The sequence below is a fragment of the Cucumis sativus genome, chromosome 1, assembly GCF_000004075.3.
Source record: "Cucumis sativus cultivar 9930 chromosome 1, Cucumber_9930_V3, whole genome shotgun sequence".
NCBI classification, from domain to species: Eukaryota; Viridiplantae; Streptophyta; class Magnoliopsida; order Cucurbitales; family Cucurbitaceae; genus Cucumis; species Cucumis sativus.
Genome location: NC_026655.2, coordinates 29655451 through 29680768, shown reverse-complemented (window position 1 = coordinate 29680768; position 25318 = coordinate 29655451). Strand labels below are relative to the sequence as shown.

Genomic DNA, 25318 nt, shown 5'->3' with positions numbered 1-25318 from the left:
TAAGAAATTTCAATAATAATCAGAATCAACTTTGAGTTTTGCTTGTTTTGTTTCAAGTCGAGTCTAAATTTTTTGTTTTGTTTTCTTCATTTTTTTTTATTAAAACAATGTCTTGTTTTCTTTAACTAAGTTTTTTTAATTAATTTTTTCCAGCTTTTTCCTACATCGGTCTGTCGAAACTCTTTTGGTGTTTTCTTTTCTGAAGCACTCAATAACTTAATACTTACTTACAAATCCACTATTGAATTAATGTGGGGCCTTAAAAAAGGAGAATGGGTTATTTTAAAATTAATATCCTCTTGCGAAATTTCTGGATATCTTTTTCTTTGTTGTAGTGGAGCTCAGATGCAGTTGAAAAAAGAGAATTTGCTGGGAAGAAGGCCAAAATTGCTGCTGCAGAGCTGGCCAAGTTATCGAGGCGTGTATGTGGTGAGCTACTTGATGTCCCTTCGTTGCATTGGCTACATCTTTGTTTATAAACATTTTTCATTTACGTGCAATTGATGAGTTTAAGTCTATTTAGTTTTATCGTTTGGAGTTACCTTGATTGGGACCAAATTGAGAAGAGAGTTCTACGGGTCCAATCTATTAGGGTTGGTTTTTTGTTTGTTTGTTTTTTGTGGTCAGTGTGGATTGCAAGGAAGAACAAAACATTCAAGAATTGAGTTGTCTTCCTTCTTTCTTTGCTGGAAAGGTGTTTTTTTAGGAAGGGGAGGAGGAATGTTCGTGTCTGGAGCCCAATCCTTCTAAGGGTTTCTCTTGTAACTCTTTCTTCACACTACTTTTGGATACCTCTCCTGGAAGTGAGTCAGTCTTTGATATGATCTGGAGGATAAAGATACCGAAGAAAATCATGTTCTTTACCTGGCAAGTTTTGTTAGATTGAGTGAATACCTTGGATAGGCTTGCTAGGAAGATGGCCATGTTTACTGGGTCCTATTTTGCTTTATCACTGTTTTCCTCTTATTTTACTTTAACTTTGCTTTTTGTTGCTGTTGTACCCTTACTTATCTCCCTTGTGAACTCTTATATCCTTTAAGCATCAGTCTCTTTTCATTTCATCAGTGAAAAGTTTTTGTCTCTTGTTAAGAAAAAAAAAAAAAAGAAAAAAAAGAAAAAAAAAAAAAAAAAAAAAAAGAAAAAAAAAAAAAAAAAAAAGAAAAAGAAAAAAAAGAAAAAAGAAGAGAAAAGGGCTGTAGTTTTCTTTGTTCCAAAAAAAGAAAGAAGAGATGCTGTTTTCTTTGTTGCAACTTAATTTCATTGGAGTTTTTTTTTTTTTTTGAAAAGGAAACACACTTTTCATTGGTTAATGAAAAGAGACAAAGTCTCAAAAATAAGATACAAGATACTATACACAAGGATTAGCAGGCGTACCGGGACATCTCAACTAGGTTGATAACCTCTTGGCACCCTCATCATATCCAAAACAAGTATAAAAGACGAAATAAGAGATAAGATAAATAAAAAATACAATGATTTTCTGCGTTGGTCACTTGTCCCTACACGTAGGAAAATGTTTCTTACGACCCTCGAGTCTCCCAAAATCTTTGGCATTAACCAACTTCAATGGATTCCATGTCTTTTAAAATACAATCATTTGTTGTTTACGTCATTTACTTTGTTTCCTGCAGGTGGTTTGTTTAATAAATTCAGTTTACCTATAAATAACCTCCTGTTTATGGTAACTTTTATTGGGTAGTGAGTAACATGGATTAGGATTGTTTAGTCAGAGTTAAAACAGGTAAAAGAATTAATAACATGGGCTAACAACACACAGCTAGAACTAGGAGCTTTTTTTATGTTTGATGTCTTTTGGAGTTCATTGCCTATATGTTGAATAAAACATCAGATACAGTCCATGGGAAGCTGAAGTAGAACACGTCTTCTTTGAAGTAAGAAGGATGATAAGTTGCATGATACCATGCAGAAACCATCATCTGTGTTCTTGCACGGCGCAGCTATTCTCGAACCACTCTTTGACTTCCTTGCATAGGCTCTTTGTGGTTACTCAAGATTGCTTTGAATCATCGAAAGAGATTACATTGCACTACTTCACAGATCATTCTGCACTTTTTTGGTTAAAACAAATTAATTTGAGTTCTGATTTTCTGTGTTCTCTTTCTTGACAGTATTGTTTGCCCTATTTCCATTTAAATCATTTTCAAAATGCAGGTTTTTTTAATTGTAATTTTTTTAATATTATGAAAAATGAAAACAACACTTTTCATTTTATTAATGAAATTAGTCTACTTAGGAAAAAAAAAGAAGAAGAGAATATTCAAGAACATAGCAAGAGAACAAGACTAAATTACAAACTAACGGATAGAAGGAGAAATAAATCCATTCCGATTTAAAAGAGAGCACTGTGAAGAAGCTTTGACAGGAGCAATCTGATTACGATCAAACAAAGGAAATAAGTTGTGAAAAATGTGCGGATTCTTTCCAAACCATATTTCTAAAACAATAGCTTTAACACCATTATCCCACAACAAATGAAAATGGGCTAAGGATGGCCTACTAAGAGTTGAGTCACATTTTTCATGAAGTCATTGCACAAAACCCATTGGAGATAAAACAGGAGAATAATTTTCTCCAAAAATTCTTTAGAGAATTGACAATCAAAGATGTGCTGACAATCTTCATTATCCACCATACAAAGATGGTAAACTGAGGGCAAAATGAGTGACTTGGCAGCTCTCTTTGAAGAGTCTATGCAATTAAGTGCCTCCAAAATCATAACACAAATGATGATGTAAACTCTCCTTGGAGCTTGATTCCTCAAAACTTTGTACAGCTTGTTATCAATTGAAGATGATGAAGCCAGCTGTCTAAACGAAGATTTAGCAGAGAACAAACCTGAAGCTTCCAAAACCCTTTTTCTAGAGTCCTGCCTTTCTACTACTCTTGGCCATCTAAAGCAGTCAAAAGGCTTCAAACATTAGGCCTTCAAAATTTTTCTAAAATTGATTGACCATGAGAAACTTCTTTCATGCTTGTCAAAAGCAGGTTAAAATGTTTGATTTTCTTTTAAAAGATGAAACAATCTTCGTCGTTAAAAATATGAGTAGACAATATTATGTTGAGTACAATAAAAATATATGATCTAAGCCATTGATCATGTTGAGTACAATAAAAATATAAGATCTAAGCCATTAGGGATCAATAAGTGCATCCAGACATCTCAATTAGGTTGATACCCCATTGCACTTTCATTACTTCTTAACTTAGATTGGAGTACATACATAATAACGAGAGCAACTAGGAGTGAAAAAAATAGAACATTTAAACAAGACTACGAGAGGCATAGTTATCTAATCAAAGATGCACGCCTGCCCGTTAAGGCTAAGGTCTTGGATGGAGTAGGCTTCAAAAGCTTTAGCCAAGGAGCACCAAGAGGATGCGTTGATTTTAGCATGTTCCAGTCTAATCATCCAACTGGAGGCCTTGTTTTGGAAAATTCGTTGATTTCACTTAAACCAAATTTCTGAAAGAATGGCCTTAATAATGTTTGACCATAACAATCTTGATGTTTTTTGGAAAGTTCTCTTGTTACTCATAAAAAACAACTTCTTTCATGCTCGTTTTCTGCAGATAATCATGCTGGACAATCATTTATCTCTTACATCACAGCAAAGGTAATGTTAATTTCTTGCACTGTAGCAGGTCTCATTGTCATTTTATATGCAGTGTTTTGTTTTTAATGTTTATTTGATTTATTTTTACATTCTTTGTTCTTTCATCTCTGTCGATGCCCTCATTGTTTGTGATATTATCATTTGATTGACATTTGATTACCTCTATTTTTTTATCGTTCCTAATTGCAGTTTCTAATATTGACATATGATGACCTTTTGATTGTCATTATTCTACATGAACTTCTAATATTGACATAATTAACGTGTTCATTAAATTTGTAGAAAAGGTCAACTGCACTAATTGGTTTTCAGATAATTCCCCAAAAGTCTTCCCCACAGTTTCTGGTGAATAGACCTTCCCAAGTAGAGATGGTCAATTCTTCTAGCACTACCTCTCCAATAAAAAATTCCCGGAACAAGGTATCTTGTCCTCGCACCACCCCGCTTAGAACTCATCAAGTTTCTGTCCAGCCTTCTACCCCAAGCACAACACAACTAGTGGCTTATCAAGAATCATGAAGTGGTAAAGGTTGATTTTGAAAATTTATGGATTGTTACATAACTGTTTGCTTCCGATGATTGGAGATTGATTCGCAAACAGTTGGAGATGCTTTATCAATCTAAAATCTGATGTAATTCAAAGCTGGGATAAATTTCTCAAAAGAATTCTTTGCCTTTTTTCAGGCTAGGAGATTGTTATATATTGGTATCTCAAGGTTAGTTACAAGTTAGTTACAAGGTTGTTTTGGTTAGTTAGTTACAAGACTGTTTTGGGATAGTTAGTTACAGCTGTATTTCTAATTAGTTAGGGATTTTTACTAACTAACTAGCTATAGTTTACATCATTCCACCCCCCTAAGGATGGACTCGTCCCAGGGTCCATCAGTCAGCAAGCCTGAAACGATCTGGTGCATGGTATGGCTTTAGGTCAGCAACATTGAAGACTGGGTGTATGTGTATGTCTTGTGGTAGATCGATCTTGAAGGCATTATCTCCGTATTTCTCTAATATAGGGAATGGCCCAATTTGTCTGTCTTTCAGCTTGTTGTAGGTGCCAGTAGGAAATCTGCTCTTTTTCAGGTGTACCATTACTAGGTCTCCTTTATTGAAGTGGGCTTGTCTTCTTTTTTTATCTGCTGCCTTTTTGTAGGAGTCTGTTGTCTGTATAAGATGATCATGGACTTCCTTGTGTAGTTTTTTGATATTTTCTGCCATGCATTCTGCTTCGTTGTTGAGATCCACGGTTGTGGGGAGTGTAGTGAGATCAAAGGTTAATCGTGGTAGTTTGGTATAAACTACTTCGAAGGGGGACTTTCCTGTTGATCTGTTCTTCATATTATTGAAGGCGAATTCAGCTTGAGCCAATGCTAGATCCCATTGTTTTGGTTTTGACCCGCTAAGGCAGCGTAGCAGATTACCGAGGGTCCTGTTTGTTACTTCAGTTTGTCCATCTGTCTGTGGGTGGGCTGTGGTGCTGAATTTCAGTGTTGTGTCAAACTTCTTCCACAGTGTTCGCCAAAAGTGACTCAGGAACTTGACATCTCTGTCTGATACTATGCTTTTAGGTACTCCATGTAGTCGTACTACTTCTTTAAAGAAGAGGTTGGCTATGTAGATTGCATCATTTGTCTTTTTGCATGCTACGAAATGTGTCATTTTGCTGAATCTGTCCACTATAACCATTATTGAGTCAAATTGTCTTTGTGTTTTTGGTAATCCAATCACGAAGTCAATTGATAAATCTTCCCATATTGAGGTCGGGATGGGTAGTGGCGAGTATAATCCTGCATTCGTGCTGGAGCCTTTGGTTCTTTGGCAGATGGGGCATCTTTTTACGAAATTATTGGAGTCTTTTCTTATTTGCGGCCAGTAGTATCGTTTGGAAGTGATCTCCAATGTCTTATTCTGTCCGAAATGTCCAGCTAGCCCTCCAGAATGTGCTTCTTTTATTAAGGCTTCACGTAGTGAGGTGTGCGGGATGCATAATTGTTCTCCTTTAAATAGATATCCTTCAACAATGTGGTAGTCATCAGCGTCTAAGAAGTTGGAGCATTTGTACCAGATATCCTTGAAGTCAGTATCTTCTTCGTATAAGTGTCGGGTAAATGTTTGAATGCTATGATTTCCGAGGACAGTATTGTGAGTAGGGAGCCTTTTCTGCTTAGAGCATCGGCCACCTTGTTCTCTTTGCCTGATTGGTGTTTGATCACGAAGTCAAACCTTTGGAGGAAGGATATCCAGCGTGCGTGCATCCTACTGATATTCTTTTGAGCTTGAAGGTATTTTAGTGAGAAATGGTCAGTTAGGAGTACAAATTCTTTAGAGATCAGGTAGTGTTCCCATTGTTTTAGTGCTCGGACGAGGGCATACAGCTCTTGTTCGTATGTGCTCCAGGTCTGTCTTGAGGTGCTGAGTTTTTCACTGAAGTATTCGATAGGATGTCCTTGTTGTACTAGGACAGCTCCAATCCCTGTACAGCATGCATCAACTGCTACTTCAAAAGGTGAAGAGAAATCTGGTAATTTAAGGATAGGGCTGGATGTGAGCTTCTTTTTGATATCTTCAAAGCTTTCTTGTTGTAACGGGGTCCATTTGAAGTTTCCTTTCTTTAGACAGTCAGTTAGTGGTGCGGCTAAAGAGCTGAAATTTCTGATGAATTTCCTGTAAAACGAAGCCAGGCCAAGGAAGGCTTGTATTTCTTTAATGGAGGCAGGAGTCGGCCATTTGTGGATGGCTTCGATTTTCTTTGGTTCCATGCTTATGCTTCCCTGTTTGATTATAAAGCCGAGGAATGCAATTTCTTTTTTCATAAACATGCTTTTCTTAGTATTTATGTAGAGTTCCGCTTCTGTTAAGACTTGGAACAGCTTCCTTAGGTGTAGTAAATGCTCATCATTGTTTGTGCTGTAAACAAGTATGTCATCGAAGTAAACTACTATGAATTTGTTGAGAAATGGGTGAAGTACCTGGTTCATCAATCTCATGAAGGTGCTGGGTGCGTTAGAAAGGCCGAATGGCATGACCATCCATTCAAATAATCCTTCGTTTGTCTTGAAGGCTGTCTTCCATTCGTCGCCAGGTCTTACCCGTATTTGATGATAGCCACTTTTCAAGTCAATTTTCGAAAAGATACTGGCTTTTCCGAGTTGATCTAGCAGGTCACTAATCCTTGGAATGGGAAATCTATACTTTACCGTGATGCGGTTGATGGCTCTGCTGTCAACGCACATTCTCCAGCTTCCATCTTTCTTTGGCGTGAGAAGTGCTGGTACTGCACACGGGCTGAGGCTAGGTTTGATGTGCCCTTTCTTTAGTAATTCCTCAATATGATCATGAAGTATTTTGTACTCCTGGGGGCTCATCCTATAGTGAGCCAAATTTGGTAGTGATGCTCCCGGAATCAAGTCTATGTGGTGCTGTATATCTCGAAGGGGTGGGAGTCCCTTCGGTTCTTCCTTTATATGAGGGAACTCATGAAGGAGCTGCTGTAATTTGGGTTCTATGTCTTCAACCTGTTTTTCTTTGGTTTTTTCAATAACAACCAGTCCTAGGATGTCTTGTTCCCTTTCTTTAAGCATGTTTTTCCCACTAACAGTGATGAATAACTGTTTCTCACCTCTTAACCCTTCGTTAATCTTTTTCGTTATAGGGAGTAAGACTACCTTTCTTCCCATCCATTGAAACTCATATGTATTTTCCCTCCCTTTGTGTAATGATTGAGTATCATACTGCCAAGGTCTTCCTAGTAGGAGATGGCATACATCCATCTCAATGACATCACAAACAATTTGGTCTTTGTAGGCGTTTCCAATGGAGAGAGGGACTGTACAGATTTCGCTGACCGTGGCTTCTCCTCCTTTTCTCACCCAACCTATCTTGTAAGGGTTTGGATGTGCTTCAGCCTTTAGATTCAAGACTGTTACTAATTTCTTTGCTACGAAGTTTTCACTGCTGCCGCTGTCTATGATTACATCACATACTCTTCCGTTTATGGTGCATCTTGTCTTGAAAAGACAGTGGCGTTGCAGGTTCTTTTCTTCCTTGGGCGTAATTAGTAACCGTTGGATAACACAAGAGACCCTTTCCCCATCATCTGCTTCAATCAGTTCAGTTTCTTCCTCTGCTTCTATACTGTCTTCACTTATCTGTCCTCCTTCTTCGGCTATTGCAATGGTTTTTCTTTGCGGACAGTTGTTGGACAGGTGGCCAGTTTGGCCACATCGGAAGCATTTTCCTAATGACGGGCGGGAGTAGCTGTTCTGACCACTAGATTTGAACGTCTGTTCTTTCTTTCTTTCAACAACGGCTACTTCTTGATTATCAATCTCTTTCCCTTTTGCTTTTGTTGAGGTTGAAGGTTGGTCGTTTGTTTTGCTTTTTGTCGAATTTGTTTCCCATGCTGATCTTCTATTTAGATTCTTGGATCGAATTGCAATCATCTCCTCTACCGTTTCTGCAAATGATATTGCTTCAGACAGGAAACGGAATGGTTGTAGTCTGACCTTTTCCTTGATGTCGAATCGAAGGCCTCCCACAAATCTTGCAACCTGGTGCTGTTCATTTTCGCTTAGGTTTGTTCTTGCACTCAGGCGGTGGAATTCTTCAATGTACTCAGCTACTGTCCGGACACCTTGGCGGCAGTTTTGGTGCTGATTGTATAAAGTTTGTTCGTAGTTTGGTGGTAAGAATCTTGCCTTCAGCAATTTTTTCATCTTTTCCCATGAGCGAATCGGTTGTTTCCCACATCTTTGTCTATTGATTTCTAACTGATCCCACCAAGCTGATGCACCAGCCCTTAATTTTAAGGCTACTAGGTGGACTTTCTTGCGTTCAGGTGTATCCATGTAGTTGAAGAAGTTCTCAGTACTCTTTATCCAGTCCAAGAATGCTTCTATATTTCGTTTGCCATCATACATGGGAAGGTCAATCTTCATCTTATAATCGTGGTACTCTCCTCTTCTGACCTCATTTCTTCGGTTATTTCTTCCTGCTCGTACGTCATCATTGAGGTTCCACATGTTTCCTTGTTCATCCCCGCTTGAAGAATCATCTTCTTGGATTTCTTGCCAATGCTTCTTGATCTTCTTGAAAGTCTTCGTCAAGCTGTTGCTGTATAGCGTAACCGGGTCTCCTTCTTTGAAGTCCTCGTGGATTGTTCATGTTTCTAACGTATCCCCTTGCTCGCCGGCCTCTTGTTTCACCAAAACGTTGGTCGTTTTGGAAGTTAATTTCATTCCGTGGTGGTGGCTGTGGGAATTCTCCTCTCGTTCGACACTTTCCATCAACCTATCAAATTTGTTGTGGAGATCTCCCAAAGATTCTTCAACAGCCAGCAAGCGAACTGTTGTTTTCTTTGGAGAGAGGACGGTGTTTTCCTCCGCTGCTTCTTGCACACGGTTTTCCCCCGTGGCAGGGTTGTTACCTCTGCGGCCAGCCATTCCGTCCAAGAATCGGGGCTGCTCTGATACCACTTTGATGTAATTCAAAGCTGGGATTAATTTCTCAAAAGAATTCTCTGCCTTTTTTCAGGCTAGGAGATTGTTATATATTGATATCTCAAGGTTAGTTACAAGGTTGTTTTGGTTAGTTAGTTACAAGACTGTTTTGGGTTAGTTAGTTACAGCTGTACTTTTAATTAGTTAGGGATTTTAACTAACTAACTAACTATAGTTTACATCAAAATCATTATAAACCCCCTCTATGATGATAATGCTCTCATTAGTTTTGACAAAGTTCCATCCAAGGATCTCATCGGAGATGAAAAGAAATGGCAGGCTCAGGGCAAATTCCACATCAAATTTGAAAAATGGGACTCAGTTCGACATAGTAGGCCCCTTGTGATTAAAGGTTTTGGGGGATGAATGATAATAAAAAATCTTTCTTTAGATCTGTGGCAAAGAAGTATCTTTGAAGCTATAGGTGACCATTTTGGAGGCCTAATTGACATAGTCTCAGAAACATTAAACCTTACTAATTGCAATGAAGCCCGGATTTTGGTCAAAAAGAACATTTGTGGTTTCGTTCCCTCTACAATTGAAATCTCTGATCTTAAGAGGGTAGCATCTTTTTACACTATAGTGATTTTGAGTTTTTATATGCAAGTACATCCCCCCCCCCCCCCCGCAAGGAATTTCAGTAATTCAATTGACCGGTTGCGTGTTAAGGAAGTTATGATTGGCGGAGGTCTTGACATTTCCTCCTTTTTTCCAGACATCAATGTACCAATGTTCAGTGTTTGCGGTTCTCCGCAGTGCTAGGATTCCGTTCAGCCTCCTGAAGCACTTTCCGGCCAGTTCATCGGTGCCATTGCCGGAGAAAGAAGATAGAAATCGGTGAACAGCTGGCTGTTCTTTCAAATGAGCAAGTAACTGAACAATTTTTGTCTTCCTCCAATCTCTTGCAACACTGCTGTTTCCAAAAAACTTTGGGGCCCACTGATTTTAAATTAAACCTTCTTTTTCACAGCTGCTAATGACCCACCAGGTATGAGGAACATTGGAAAAGGCCCCCTAATTACTTCCTTGAGTATTAACGAGCCTCCAATAATTCGGACCTTTTTGCCCGCTCATATCAGATTTCCCTATTATCCCTCCAACAAAATTAATGACTTGGAGCTGCCTTTTCTTCCACCACTGAAGGATCCCCAAATAATTTTAGTTCAAGCGAAGGAAAGAAGATTAAAACTTCCTCAAAGTACCGTTGAAACAATTTATTAGAAAGCACACTTCATTTGATAATGCTTGGACATTTTTACTAAAGTCTGAAGCTATTGCAGCATGTTCCATCAAAGATCTGGAAAACGATTTAAAAAGGAATCTGCCAAGTAAGGCCTCCTTATCAGAAGAAAATCCAAATTTCTGATTCTAGAATAAGTATTATCTTGTTTTGTTTATTTATTATTACTATTTTTTTCTGATTTGCCGATCTTTTTCTTGTTAGTTCTTTTATTATTTGTTCATTGTCATATGTGTTTCTCGCGCGCGTGTTTTGTTTTTAGTAAAGATAATATGAGCTTTTTTTTCTTCTTATAGATTCTTGACAACATCCAAATATCCATTAGAAATTTTCACGTCATGTTCCTTGATATGACTGGCGACCTGGTAAGTTTTACTTATTTTTCTTGGTTTCTTCTCGTCTGTTTTTTCAATAATTGTTATGTTGTTATTATTATTTTTCGTGTAAAACGTGAAACAAAACTTTTCATTAAAAAGTGATGATACAGACCCAAAAGGGGGAAAATAAGAAAAAGTAAAAACAATAAAAGAACGATAGAAAATACGAGCCCTGCAAAGGAAAGCTCTTTTTAAGACAATCCACAACTTTGATTCTTGGAGGATTATTCCTTAAGGCTACTTAGGCTACATCAATTTGGTATCAAAGCAACCACTTGGGCCAACATCGATTGCTGTTGGTGGAAGATCGGGAAACTCTTGGTAACGGTGATCACAAGAGGAAGCTTTAAATGTTGTGCTCTTTGCCAATATTTGTACTTGGGGGTAACCCTTCAAAAAATTCAAGTCAAGAAGGAAGAAAATTATATAATCATGAAGAATGGATTTTTACAATTCAAGAATGTTCAAGGCTCGACATTGCTCGTTTGGTTATGGAGCACGACCAAGAAAGGTTGGTTTCTATTCACGAAATCAAAAGAATCAGTCATGTAATGATATGAGATGGAAACATACTCTAGAGCCCAATAAAATGACTACTTTGATCCTGTAGCATTGGAGAACATAAAAAAATATAGCAAAAAGAACTCCAATGGGAAAAATGTCTCAAAGTACAGATCAATTATCAATTCATTTGCAAGGGTTTGTAAGTTACTTATATATGGTCGACAATTGTTTGGAATATCACTTGTTATCTTGAGAAAGTTTGTATGGAGATGATGGGTCGCTAAGGGGTGTCTACCTAGTTGAGATGCTTGGGTGCGCCTCCTGTTTCTTAGGTCTTTTTGCTCTTTGTTTAATTATCTTGTACATTGAGCAATAGTCTCGTTTTATTAATTCATTGAAGCGCCTCGTTTCAGTGACTCTTAAATTGCTTGTGTCCCACATAATTAGCATTCCTCCGGAAGTTCCATAGATTCTGCAAAATATTCAAGTCAACAAAATCTTGAACAGACTTGAAAGCTTGACTAGATTTGATGGAGTTCCTTGAGAAATCGGGATTCGAAAGAGATGAATTAAGAAATGCCCATTGTGGCTTCAAAACATTTAAATTTAATGCTTTTATCTCTTAAAGCTTGATGTATTCTTACTAGGTCAATCAGATACGTAAAGTTTTTGATAAAAAGAGCCTTTTGTATGGCAGCTGGCTCTTCAATAGCTTTAATATCACCAATATTAAGAAAAAAATGCAATGAACTTCATCGTTTAGTTTCGATAGTTGTTTGTAAAAAGTCAATCAGATTCTGTCTTACATTGATTTTGGCTTCCAACACATTGGTCATATTCAGAGTGTCCAAAGATATATTTTCAAGTCCACCGAAGTAATTTCCAAATGTAATAAAGACGCCATTTTTCCAGTAATCAAGTGGTAGATTTTTGATGGAAATCCACCCATTGAAACCTCAAATAAATTCCGGCCTGCCGTCCTTGAACATGTTCCATTTTTCAATAAAATCTTCCAAGTTCCCTCATGATGACCGTATCAGAGCTTTATCCTCAAACAAAGAGTTGATGCTGATATTGACTTGGAAGTGTTCCTCTAAGAGTTTAAAAATTTCCCTCTCATTATACACAAATAGTCTTGAGACTACCCACGAGCTACTGAAATCTTCCTCCAACACCTTCTCATTGATGTGAACCCAGTAGGAGTAGCTCTGTTTTCTCAAAGGTAAAGTGCTGTATTTTATGGATGCCAAAACGAGGGTCTATTGTTTTTGAATTTCTTGCTTCGAAACAAGAACTGATGGCTCTTTTTCTCTCTTTTGCTATAGCTCTAGGTTTCTTTTTTTTGTTCAAAATCTGTGCTACCCAAGGTTTTAACTCTATCAGCATAACTTGAGCTTTAAGTCTGTGGTGGATGTTGAACGGTAGGTCGGTGGCTCGAAACCATTTCTTATACTCCATGATCGAGAGTAAACTTTCCAGCATTTGAAGGAAGGATGTCTACCTCTTTTTGGCTTCCCTTGAAAACACCCAAATGGTTGAGTCCACCTGATGCTGGCAAAAAGTCGCAAGACTTGCAACGAAGGACCCAACCATCATTGAATCTGAATTTGGAGAGTTTCGTTCTCCCACTATCTAACTTCCCGTTTTTCTGAAAGAAGCAATCCTTGTGACCTCGGATGATCTCTGCTAATGCATTGAAATACCATTTCAAATGGTCCTCTGAAACTACCAGGGAACTTTGAGCTTCCACATCCTCTAAGTAAAAATGGTCGTTCTCCATCCATACATAGTAGTGTGATTGGAGAACCTTGCAGCTTACTACTTCCTCTATGATTATCAGTCGAGGTTCTAAGTCGTGCAAAAAAAAAGTACCAAAGGGGATTGCCGAAAGAGGGTTGAAGAAGGTACCAGAGGGTAGAATCGAAATAGGAAAGCATTGGAGAATTCGCCAGTGAAGATGAGTTGGAGGAGAAAAGAACGGACATAAGGGGAGAGAGAAGAGAGAGAAGGGAGAGAGAACTTACCAGTGAAACGACTTTAGTTAATCATTCATAAAAAGAGACTTGCTCTAAAATACAAGACTAATTGGAAAGTTGAAAGATATTTTAAAATATGAAATTGGGCTAGCTAGTCGTTTCGTAGCTACATGTCATCCAATATTCAAAACACTGATATGAGGATTTGAATGTTGAAGAACAATTTTGCACTGTTAATACTGCTGATTATCCAGCTTATAAAGCATTTTCACACCTTTTCCTCTAAAAACAGTTACGAGATTTTTTTAAAAAAAATAGTGTACGATAATTTTGTTTTGATGTGATAGATAGTTGTCTAATTTATTACTGTTATGGAACTTATCTCTTAAATAGCGTGGTGAATCTTAGATTTCCTCTTAGTTGCTTATACTCCAGTGGCATGATGATCTTATTGTATTTCTTGTTGCTATGTGAGCGCTGCAGGGACATATAAAGCTAGGTCTGAAGTTTTCCAGCCTGAAGATAATGAAACAAATTCTGTAAATATCTTTATCATGTTGTAATTTTTTGTGTATTTTTACCTTCTCCCCCCTTACCTTGACTCTTGTACACTTGTTTATCTCTTTAGTGAATGAAATAAATTATTCTAATTCTCTCCAACCTTAGCATTTACATAAACAAATTTTAAAAGGATATGAACTCTGAAAGGGGAAAAAAGGGTAAAACAACCACAGCCATAAGCACAATATCTCAGGAAATAAATGAGCAATTAAAAAGCCAACACGAATTTCTAAATCTTCGACTTAGAGACCTAGAAAGCTTGCAAAAGTCCGATGTGTCTATGGATGAGGCCTTTTCTGCTTCAAAACTACCAAGGAGAACCCTAAACCGGCGATTAAGGAATAAAAAATTCTAAAGAACCCCATCACAAAGCAACAAAATCAGTTAGCTGCTCAATATTAAATAGAATGATTCCATGAAACCCTCTTGTTCCAACATCTTAGTAAGATGTCTCAAGCTGAATTGGATGGGAGGATTCAAGGTTTTGGGGTGGGCAGGAACAGGATTCAATTTGTTCTGCACTCATTAAGAACTTATTTGATATTATGGGACCTTTTGAGTCCTACCTTTAATCACCAAACATGTGAAATTTTGGGCATTAGTCTCCTTACTAGTGAGCTCCAACACATTGTGGATTTATATGGTTGCAAGGTGGGTTTGTGGCCTAAATCTTACCTTCGGCGGGGGGTGGGGGGTGCTGCTTTGGTTGGTTGCATGTTTCCGGTGAAATAGGAAAAAAAAGTGAAGAAAGGAGAATAGAGAATACAATGAAAAAGAAATATAAGAGAGAAGGAAGAAAAACAAAACGGAGGTTGAGAAGAAAAGATGGAAACAAAAAGGGAGAAGGAGAGAAATGGTGTAATGAAAAAAGAAAAAAAGAAGAGAGAATTAGGTAGGTTTTTATGAGAGAGGAGAAAGAAAATAGAGAAGTTATGTGGGTTTCTTGGGAGTTTAGATAGGAGAGAAGAGAGAGACTGGAATCAATTAATTATTTTATAAATTTAAACCAGAAAACTAGTGTGACACATAGTTTTGAATGTTAATGAGGTGTAACTACACATGTTAGTAGAAAAGCCCTCGGTGAGTTAATATCCTTATATTGATCATGATATTTGGGAAGCTCAACTATTCATCAGTCATGCAGAAAAAGTTCCTTCTCATTACTTGTATCCATTTATTTGCCCTCTTCGTGAAAAGAAAGGGGAAGATCTGCAACATCTCTTTTTTTAATTTTCTTAGGCAGGTCATTGTTGGTGGAATTTATTTTCAACCTTTGAGGTTGCGTGGGTTTCAGAAGAGACTTTAGTGCTAATATTCGACTGCTTTTAATTGGTCCTGCCTCGAGAAAGGGTCCTCAGTTGCTATGGTGTAATGCTATTAAAGCCTTGCTCACTGAGTCATGCTTTGAAATAAACCAAGAGTTTTCCACGATAATTAACTTATGTGGAAGGATCAAAGTGAAGTAGCTCATTTAAACATTTTCTGTCGGTGCACCGTATCTAAGAGTTTTGAAGACTTTTCTATACAAGATTTAAATGTAAATTGGCATGCTGTTATATTTCCGGTCTAAACATTGTATTGTTCTAGTTTTGAAGTTTGAGTTAGTATTGTTTTGTTTTCAAGTTTGAGTTAGTATTGTTTTGTTTGTTTTATGTATTTTGGATATTGTTTGGATATGATGAGGGTGCTAAGGGGTGTCACCTTAGTTCATATGCTCGGGTGCATCTCCTGTTCCTTTGTTTTTGTTTTGTTATTGTCCCCTTGTAATATCGTGTACCTCAAGTCTTTGTCTCTTTTCATTAATTCAATGAAAATAGCCCTTTCATGGAAAAAAGGTAATTTCCCATCATTCCATCTATGCACGTTTTTTAATAAAAAATTAATTGGCATATATAATATAATCTATATTTTTAAATAATGGCATTAGTGTGGATCGAGGTTGGTTGCGATTTGGGTTATTTCTTGACCGGTTGCCCGTTTGGTTGATTTGGTTTTTAACAAAACCAATCACTGATCAACTTGAGCTTTTAGGTCAATTAGTGATTTAATTTGGATTCATCTTCAACGCCTTCAATTTGCTGATGATACACTGCTGTTTTGTAAGTATGATGAAGGTATGCTATGGAAATTTAAGGATACTATTGCTTTATTTGAAGGGTGTTACAGGCAGAAAGTAAATTAGGAAAGCAATATATGGTGAAGTGGGACAAAGTAATCTATTCTCATATGGAGGTCTTGGAGTGGACGGCCTGAAGAGAAGAAATTTGGTCTTTCTTGCAAAATGAGTTTAGCATTTTTCTTAGGAAGAGGGTTCTTGCAAAATGAGTTTGGCAGTTTTCTTAGGAAGAGGGTTCTTGTGGAGACAAATTTCTAGAAGCATTCCTTTTCAACCAAGCTTGAACAATACCAAGGCTTCCACCTTCCTTCAAGCTCTTGATATGCTAACCCAAGGACTCTTCTAACTATTATAGGATTTTCCCACCATATGTGAATTGTTGGGTTCTTTACCAAGAAGGCTTATTACAGTCCTTTCTTAATTGAGGCCAGTAGTATCTCTTAGAAACTATTTCAAAAGTTTTGTCCTGTCCGAAGTGTCCAACCAGTCCTCCTTAACGAGCCTCTTTTAGTAGTGCTTCTCGAAGTGATGTGTGTGGGATACACAACTGATTCCCTTTGAATAGGTACCCTTCCATTATATGGAAGTCTACAACTTTGGTGTAGTTGCTGCACTTGGCCCATGTCTTGGAGAAGTCAACGTCTTCCCCATATAGGTTAGGTAAGTGTTTAAATTCCTCGGTCTCCATAGATAGAATAGTGAGTAGGGAGCTCTTTCTGGATAGTGCATCTGCCACCTTGTTCTCCTTACCATCTTGGTGTTTAATAACAAAGTCGAATCTTTGTAGGAAGGAAATCCATTGTGCGTGCATTCGACTGATGTTCTTTTGTGACTGGAGGTATTTCAAAGAGAAGTGGTCCGTTAGGAGTAGAAGTTCTTTGCATAGTAGGTAATACTACCATTGTTTGAGGGCCGGACAAGGGCATAAAGCTCTTGTTCATACGTGCTCTAGGTCTGTCTTGAAGTGCTCAGTTTCTCACTGAAATATTCAATAGGGTGACTCTGTTGTGATAATACAGCTCCAATTCCAGTTCCGCAAGCATCAACAACTACTTCAAATGGTGATGCGAAATTTGGTAATTGCAAGATAGGGCTAGATGTTAGTCTCTTTTTAATTTCTTCAAAACTCTGCTGTTGTGGTTGCTCCCACTTGAAATTTCCTTTCTTTAGGCAATCAGTCAAAGGAGCCACTATTAAACTAAAATTTCTGATGAACCTTCTGTAAAAGGAAGCCAGACCAAGGAAAGCCTGTACTTCCTTGACCGATGTTGGTGTAGGCCAAGATTGTATGGCTTCTATTTTCTTAGGTTCCATTCCTATCTGTCCCTCCTTGATTAGGAAATCAAGAAAGACAATTTCTCAGGAGAGAAACGCGCACTTCTTAGGGTTAATATACAGTTCAACTTCAGTCAATACTTGGAACAATTTTCTTAAGTGTTGAAGGTGGTCTTCAGTACTATTACTGTATATGAGGATGTTGTCAAAATGAACCACTATGAACTGGTTTAGGAAGGGATGCACCACTCGGTTCATCAATCTCATGAAGGTACTCGGTGCATTGAATAAGCCAAAGGGCATCACCAACCATTCGAATAGTCCTTCATTTGTTTTGAACGCTGTCTTCCACTCGTCCCCGGGCCTGATTCTTATCTGATGATAACCGCTTCGTAGGTCAATCTTTGAGAAGATGGTAGCCTTTCCTAGTTGATCCAATAAGTCTCCAATTAGAGGAATAGGAAATCGGTATTTCACAATGATTCGGTTGATGGCCCTGTTGTTTACACACATCCTCCAACTTCCATCCTTCTCAGGTGTAAGTAGTGTGGGTACAACACAGAACTTCGATGTGGTCATGCAAAATTTTGTACTCCTTTGGGCTCATTCTGTAGTGGGGAGATTAGGTAGTGATGCTCCTGGGATGAGATCGATTTGGTGCTGGATGTCACGGGTTGGTGGTAGTCCTTGCGACTCTTTCTTTAGTTGAGGGAACTCTATGAATAATTGTTCCGATACCGGGTCAGCAGCTGTAGCTTCCTCTTCTTGGGCTTTGTCAGTGACTACCAGCCCTAGTAGATCTTGTTCCCTTTCTCTCAACATTATTTTTTCCACTTACTGTGATAAAGAGCTGCCGTTTCTTCTTCTTCTGCCTTATTCCTTCTGTGTTTTTTTTTTAATGGGAGTAGGACTACTTTCCTTCCATCCATTGAAATTCATAAGTGTTTTCTCTTCTCCTGTGTAGGGTTTGAGTATCATGCTGCCAAGGTCTTCCTATTAGTAAATGGCACACATCCATTTCGATTACATCACACACAATCCTATCCTTGTAATTGCTTCCAATAGAGAGGGGTACCGTGCAAATCTCATTAATTAGGGCCTCTCCTCCTTTCTTTACCCATCCTATTCTGTAAGGATCAGGGTGTGGGACTGCCTTCAGGTTGAGGATAGCCACGAGCTTCCTTGCTACTAAGTTTTCGCTGCGCCCACTATCTATTATGACATCACACACTTTGCCATTGATAGTGCACCTTGTCTTGAACAGGCTGTGGCGCTGAGGATTCGTCTCTTCCTTACGGGCAATGAGGGCTCTTTGGATAACACAAGAGATTCGTTCTCCATTGTCTACTTCGACTAGTTCTGCTTCTTTTTCCTCTTCTTTATCTTCTTCACTCGTACCGTTGCCTTCGTCCTCAGCTAATGCTATCGTTCTCCTTTGGGGGCAGTTGTTAGATAGATGACCTGGTTCACCACATCGGAAACACTTCCCCAAGGATGGTGAGTATAGTTGTTTGGTTTCTGCCTTTTTTTACACCTTCCTTCCTCGTGGTTTCTTCTTGCACGTCAATGCCTTTGCCCTTTTCCACAGCTGGTGCTGTTGGTTGCTTCTCCATCTTCTTGCCATATGACTGTCGTTTGGGGGTGTTTGTCTCCCAGGTGTTCCTTCTGTTGGAGTTTTTCATCCGTGTAGACAACATTTCTTCTACGGTTTCCGCGAGGGAGATGGCTTTAGACAAAAAACGAAAGGGCTGCAGCTTGAATTTTTCTTTGATATTGAACCGTAGTCCACCCACAAACCTTGCAACTTGATGCTGCTCGTTCGCACTCAAATTAGTTCTTGCACTCAGTCTATGAAATTCTTCAATGTACTATGCTATTGTCCGACTTCCTTGATGACAGTTTTGATATTGGTTGTACAAGGTCTGTTCGTAATTTGGAGGTAGGAAGTGTGACTTTAAGAACTTCTTCATCTTTTCCCATGATTGGATAGGTGGTTTGTTGAACTTCTGCCCTGTTTATCTCTAGTTGGTCCCACCAAGCCGAGGCTCCTCCCCTCAATTTCAGCGCCGCCAAGTGTACCTTCTTCCTATCAGGGGTATCCATGTAGTTGAAGAAGTTCTCTGTGCTTTTAATCCAGGTCAATTTTCAACTTGTAGTCATGATGTACTTCCTTTCGTGCCTCCTGTCCTCTGTAGCCTTGAGCCATTCAAAATTCTCCATGATCATTCCAGATATTCCCTTGCTCGTTGCCACTGGAAGATTCGTGATCTAGCGTGTTCTGCCAATCGTCGTAGTCTTCTTGATCGTTGTCATCGGCGTATCGCAGTGGGGCATCCGCCTGTCTCCTCCTTTGATCATTTCTTTGATTGGGCTGGTTTCTAAAGTTCCTTCACGCTTGTCGTCCTCCTTTGTTTTCTCTATTTTGGTCATAGTCTTCTATCCTCGCCGGTGCTGGCAATCCGTCCATTCTTCGAGTTAAGGTGTCCAAGCTGTCCATTACTGTAGTCATCTTGTCGTGTAAATCTCCCCAAGGAGTCAAGACGGCCAGCAAGCGTACCGTGGATGTCCTTGGAGAGAGGGCGGCGATCTCTTCCACCTCTTCTTGCTCGCAGTTATTCTCTGCGGCAGGGATTCTTCCACTCCGACCAGCCATCCGTCCTAGGATCGGGGATGCTTTGATACCACTTGATGTAATTCAAGTTGGACTTAATTTCTCAAAAATGAATTCTCTGCCAATCTCGATTGGAGAATGGCTATTTATTGATGTGTGGGGTAGTTACAATCGGTTTGATTAGGTATAACTAATCAGTTTTAACAGCTGATTAGCTATAAACAGACTAACTATCTTGACAACTAATAACAGGAAATAACAAACTAACATGCTAACTGTCTTATTGCATCAGGATTCCTTGGCCACATACAAGTTTGGAAATGAGTCCTGTATCGTGTTCTAGACTTGTTAGTGTGTTGGTGATATTCCCCTTAGTATCCACTTTCCTAAACACTTTAGGATTGCTCTCTCTCCAAATAGTTCGGTTGTAGAACATTGGGACCATACAATTTGTCGAATGCTCAAAGATGACAAAATTTTGGAATAGCAAGTCATGCTGGAATAATTCTGGGAAAAGCAGTCTTGGATAACCTAGATAAAAGAATATGGTTGTTGGAACCTTCAGGCAAATATTTATTGACGTCGTTAACTTCTCACCTCTCTCCTTCACCAATAAAAGAAAAATTATATAATGTATTATGGAAGACTAAAAGTCCTAGGAGAGTCAACATTTTCAGCTTGATAATGACTTTTGGGGCTTTAAACTGCCCCTCGGTTATGCAGAGGAAGCTTACAAACACCTGCCTTTCTCCATCCATTGTTCCACTATGCAAAAATGAAGGGGAGGAGTTACAACACTTATTTTTTGATTGCTCTTTGGATGAAATTCTTCTCAGTTTTACGAACTGGTTGGGTTTTTAGAAATGACTTTAGTCTTAATGTACGACAGCTATTGTTATAAGTGCATATTCTGAAAAAGAAACAGCAACCCTTATGAGAGAACATGGTCTAAGCAGTGTTTGCAAATTTGTGGTTTGAGAGAATTTGAAGGACATTTCATAACAAGGAGATGAGGTGGTTAGACTGTTTTGAGTTGGTAGCTTGTAATGCTTCAGCTTGGTGTTCTCTAAATAAAGAATTTGAAGCTTATAGCATTCAGGAGATTAGCTTGAATTGGATAGTTAGTTTTCTTGTAGTTGTTGTACTTCGGCTGTTTTTTTGTATTTCATTTTTCTCCTTCGGATCCACTCCTTGTAGTTCTTTCGTATGGGTTGACACGGTTCTCTCAGGACTCCTTATATAGTGTAGGGGTGGATTTGGTCCGTACTTGATGCTTGTTGGTTTTGATGATAGATATTTGGAGGAGATGATGAGGGCTCTAATGAGGTGTCAATCTAGTTAAGCTGTCTGGGTGTGCCTGCTCATCATCAGTCTCTTTATTTGTTTGCTTCTGTATAATTCTCTTGTACTTTGACATTGTCTCGTTTTTTATTAATAAAATTTGAGACTCATCTTCTTTTCAAAAAACAAAACAAAAAATAGATGGTATCAGAGCGGGTGGTTTAGGAGGTCTTGTGTTCAAGCCCCTTCAATCATATTTTTTTCTCAAATAATATTGATTTTCACTTATTGGGTGTTATTATATTTCAAGCACACAAATAAAGAGGAGTGTTAGATGATATAATATTAATTTTGGCTTCACCCATCGGCTTAAGCTTTTGGGTCACTTGGTGATTTAATCGATTTGTTTGTCTAGATTTTTTAATACTAAGCAGTTCTCTTTTAGCGACGTGTAAAACTTTGCATCCTGGATAGATTTGTTAAGGTATTGTGTTATACTTTAAACTTTAACTTATCTAAGTTTCAATTCTTTCATTGTCAAGGTCATTGGCTGGGTGGGGACGAGGAAGTCAAGTCAACAAACTAGTGGAGATTATAGGCTTGGAAATTTATTGTTCGTGTCAAAATACGGTTGATGTTGAGGGGTGTAATGAAGCAAGGGGTACTAAAGTGAGCACATTGGAAGAAAAAAGTGACTTCATATTAGCTCCATGTGATGCAGTTTTGTCACTCATGGTAAGTTTCAAATATTGAAACTTGATTGTCATACAGTATTTGTTTCCCCTGTTCGATGGGGGGCTTTTACGTTAGAAAGGGTGTATGTTTTGTTTTTATTGTTATTATTTTTACCCTTGATCTTTTTTTCTTTACTTTTTTTTGTGCAAAAGAGTTAGTTGGAAATCAGGAATTTTTTCCTCAACTAAGAATATGTCAAGAAAAGATTGAAATTTTTTTCATTCATCCTTATCACCCATTTTGGTTTCAGTAAATTTGCTTTTTGAAAGAGGGATTCCTATACTTTCCAATTCTTCTATTTTTTTGAACAATAAACAATTGTTTTTAAAGGAAACATGCCTCTTCATTCATATAATGAAAAGAGACTAATGTTCAGAATACAATATTAAGATGCAAGGAGAACAAAACACGAGAAACGACAACCAAACCCAAAACGCCCTCAGCAAAACCCAAAATGCCCTCAGCAAAACCCAAAATGGTTCGAGGATAACTAAAAAAACAAAAATAATAACAATACATATGAACATGCGTAAAACGATCAAGAAAATAAAAATCTGGTTGAAGAGGCTCTCTGATTCAAGTAGAGACCTTGTTGTGAGGATAGTAAAGACAGAACGAGCCCTTCAAGTCAAACAGAATGTGAGAGACATGCTGAAACCTTTCAAATCAAAATCCATCTAGTGGAACTTTAACGATACTGCACTGGGTCTTTTTCGGATAGTTTTATTCCAAAACAATCTATGTCTTCATTCAAACGGATTCAAAATTGTTCAACTATGGACTTCAAATGTCTTCAACTATAAACCGCTTCTCTTTGATGTAATGAGTAGTAATAGAAGCTTAAAGAGATGCAAACTCTCAAAAGGAGAGAGAAAAAAGACATGAAGAAATACAACCACGTTGAGATACACTTACAAACAACTACGACCAACAGCCCTCCTTCAAATTCTGAAAAACAAAGGCTGCTGCAAAGCTACTGGAGAAACCAAAAAGACGACCACCTACCCACAAAAAGATTAACAAGGAGCAAACTGACCGCTGAAAATGTTGGGAAGAAGTAAAGCACCGGGGCTGGATGGATTCACGAAAGAATTCTTAATCAAATTTTGGGATAAATTGAAGAGTGATTTGCATTCCCTTTTAAAGATTTCTATGCTAATGGGAAGCTCAATGCTTGTGTAATGGAAAACTTCATCTGTTTAATCAAGAAAAAAGACGATGCTTCAAAGGTGAAAGATTTCAGGCCAACAAGTCTTACTACTTTGACTTGCAAGCTGGTGGCAAAAGTATTGGCTGAAAAACTTGAGAAGACCATGCGAAGCATTATTGACCCTCCTCACAGTGCCTTTTTAGAAGGAAGGCAAATCATCGATCCCATTCTCATTGCCAACAAAGCAGTGGAAGAATACTGTGCGAAAAAGAAGAAAGGGTGGTTGATTAAGTTGGACCTTGAAAAAGCCTTTGATAGAGTTGATTGGGGACTTTTTAGAAAAAGTAATGGTGTAAAAATTTTTTGATGGCAGATGGATAAAATTGATAATGGGTTGTGTGCGCGACCCCAAATATTCAATCTTTATAAATGGACGACCACGAGGCAGAACTCAAGCATCAAAAGGCCTACGACAAGGAGACCCACTTTCCCCATTTCTCTTCCTCCTAGCAAGTGAAGTTCTAAGCAGTCTAATTTCAACGGTACATGCAAAAGGGTTGTTTGAAGGCTTTATTGTAGGCAAAGACAAGGCTCATGTTTCCGTACTCCAGTTTGCTGATGATACTCATATTCTGCAAAAATGATGAGGCAATGATGGAAATTCTTCGAAAGACTTTGGTCTTACTTGAATGGTGTTCAGGACAAAAAGTCAATTGGGAAAAATCTGCCATTTGTGGAATTAATATAGAGGAAAGAATGATCATTGAAACTGATGTAATTCAAAGCTGGATATATTTCTCAAAATGAATTCTCTGCCTTCAAAGGCTAAGAGATGAGGTATTTATTAAGAATCTTTAGGTTAGTTACAAGGTAGTTGTGGGGGAGGTTAGTTACAAAGTAGTTAGGTAGTTATGGGTTTATGATAACTAATCCGTATAGCTGATTAGTTTTGACTACAAACTGTTTATTTAGCTATCTTATTACATCATTCCACCCTCCTCAGATGGGACTTGTCCCTGAGTGCATTAGTTGGCCAGTGCGAAGTCGTCTGGTGCATAGTATGGCTTTAGATTAGTAATGTTGAACAGTGGATGTATGTGTAGATCAGTTGGTAGCTCAATCTTGAAGGCATTATCTCCATCTTTCTCTAGTATCCGGAACGGACCAAGCTGTCTGTCTTTGAGCTTATTGTAGGTGCTGGTTGGGAATCTGTTCTTTCGAAGGTGGATCACTACTAAGTCTCCTTCAGAAAAGATGGCTTGTCTTATTTTCTTATCAGCTGTCTTTTTATAGGATTCTGTTGTTTGTATCAAGTGGTCATAAACTTCTTTATGTAGTCTTTCAATGTTCTCTATCATCTTCTCTGCTTGTTCATTAATGTCCACGGTTGTAGGGAGTGAGGCAAGGTCAAAAGTTAACCATGGTTGTTTAGTGTATACAACTTCGAATGGACATCTGGCAGTTGATCGATTCTTCATGTTGTTGAATGCAAATTCGGCTTGCACAAGAGCCAAATCCCACTGCTTAGGTTTAGTTCCGCTAAGACAACATATTAGGTTGCCTAATGTTCTATTAGTGACCTCAGTCTGTCCATCTGTCTGTGGGTGTGCCGTAGTACTGTACTTCAAGGTTGTGTTGAATTTTTTCCATAGAGTCCTCCAAAAGTGGCTTAGGAACTTCACATCTCGATTAGACACAATTGTTTTAGGCACTCCATGTAGGCGGACTATCTCTTTAAAAAAGTGATTAGCTATGTAGATTGCATCATTCGTCTTTTTGCACGCTATGAAGTGGGCCATCTTACTACAACTATCATTGAGTCATAAAGTCTTTGAGTATTTGGCAGCCCTACCATGAAGTCCAACGATAGGTCTTCCCAAATAGATGTTGAGATAGGAAGTGAAGAGTATAGGCCAACATTAGTACTTGAGTCTTTAGTTCTTTGACATATAAAACTTCTCTTTACGAAGTTATTTGAATCTCTTCTTAGTTGCGGCCAATAGTATCTCTTGGAGATTGTCTCAAATGTCTTATCTTGCCCAAAATGTCCAGCTAGTCTGCCGGAATGAGCTTCCTTTAATAGGGCTTCTCGCAATGAAGTGCAGTATGCACAATTGTTCCCCTTTGAATAGGAAACCTTCCACAGTATGGAAGCCTTCAATCTTGATGTAAGTAGTGCATTTATACCAAATCTCTTAAAAGTTCATATCCTCTTCATATAAGTCAGGAAGATGTGTAAATGCCACAACTTCTAGAGAAAGGAGTGTAAGGAGGGAACTCTTATTGGTGAGTGCATCTGCCACTTTATTTTCTTTGCCACTTTGATGTTTGATCACAAAGTCAAACCTTTGTAAGAAAGAGA

At 38.3% G+C, this 25318-nt stretch overlaps 1 protein-coding gene across 3 annotated transcripts in view; it reads left to right on the top strand.

Annotated features, from left to right (window-relative positions):
- Positions 1–25318, top strand: part of LOC101204937 — a 99869-nt gene that overhangs the window by 7362 nt on the left and 67189 nt on the right. For 2 of the 3 annotated variants that reach the window (XM_011661907.2, XM_031880304.1), the window contains exons 4-8: positions 336–429; positions 3592–3635; positions 10667–10735; positions 13711–13766; positions 21614–21806. In XM_011661907.2, the coding sequence (XP_011660209.1) occupies positions 336–429; positions 3592–3635; positions 10667–10735; positions 13711–13766; positions 21614–21806 (456 nt within the window). The remainder of the gene's footprint in view (positions 1–335; positions 430–3591; positions 3636–10666; positions 10736–13710; positions 13767–21613; positions 21807–25318) is intronic. The other variant, XM_031880303.1, reaches the window with a different exon arrangement.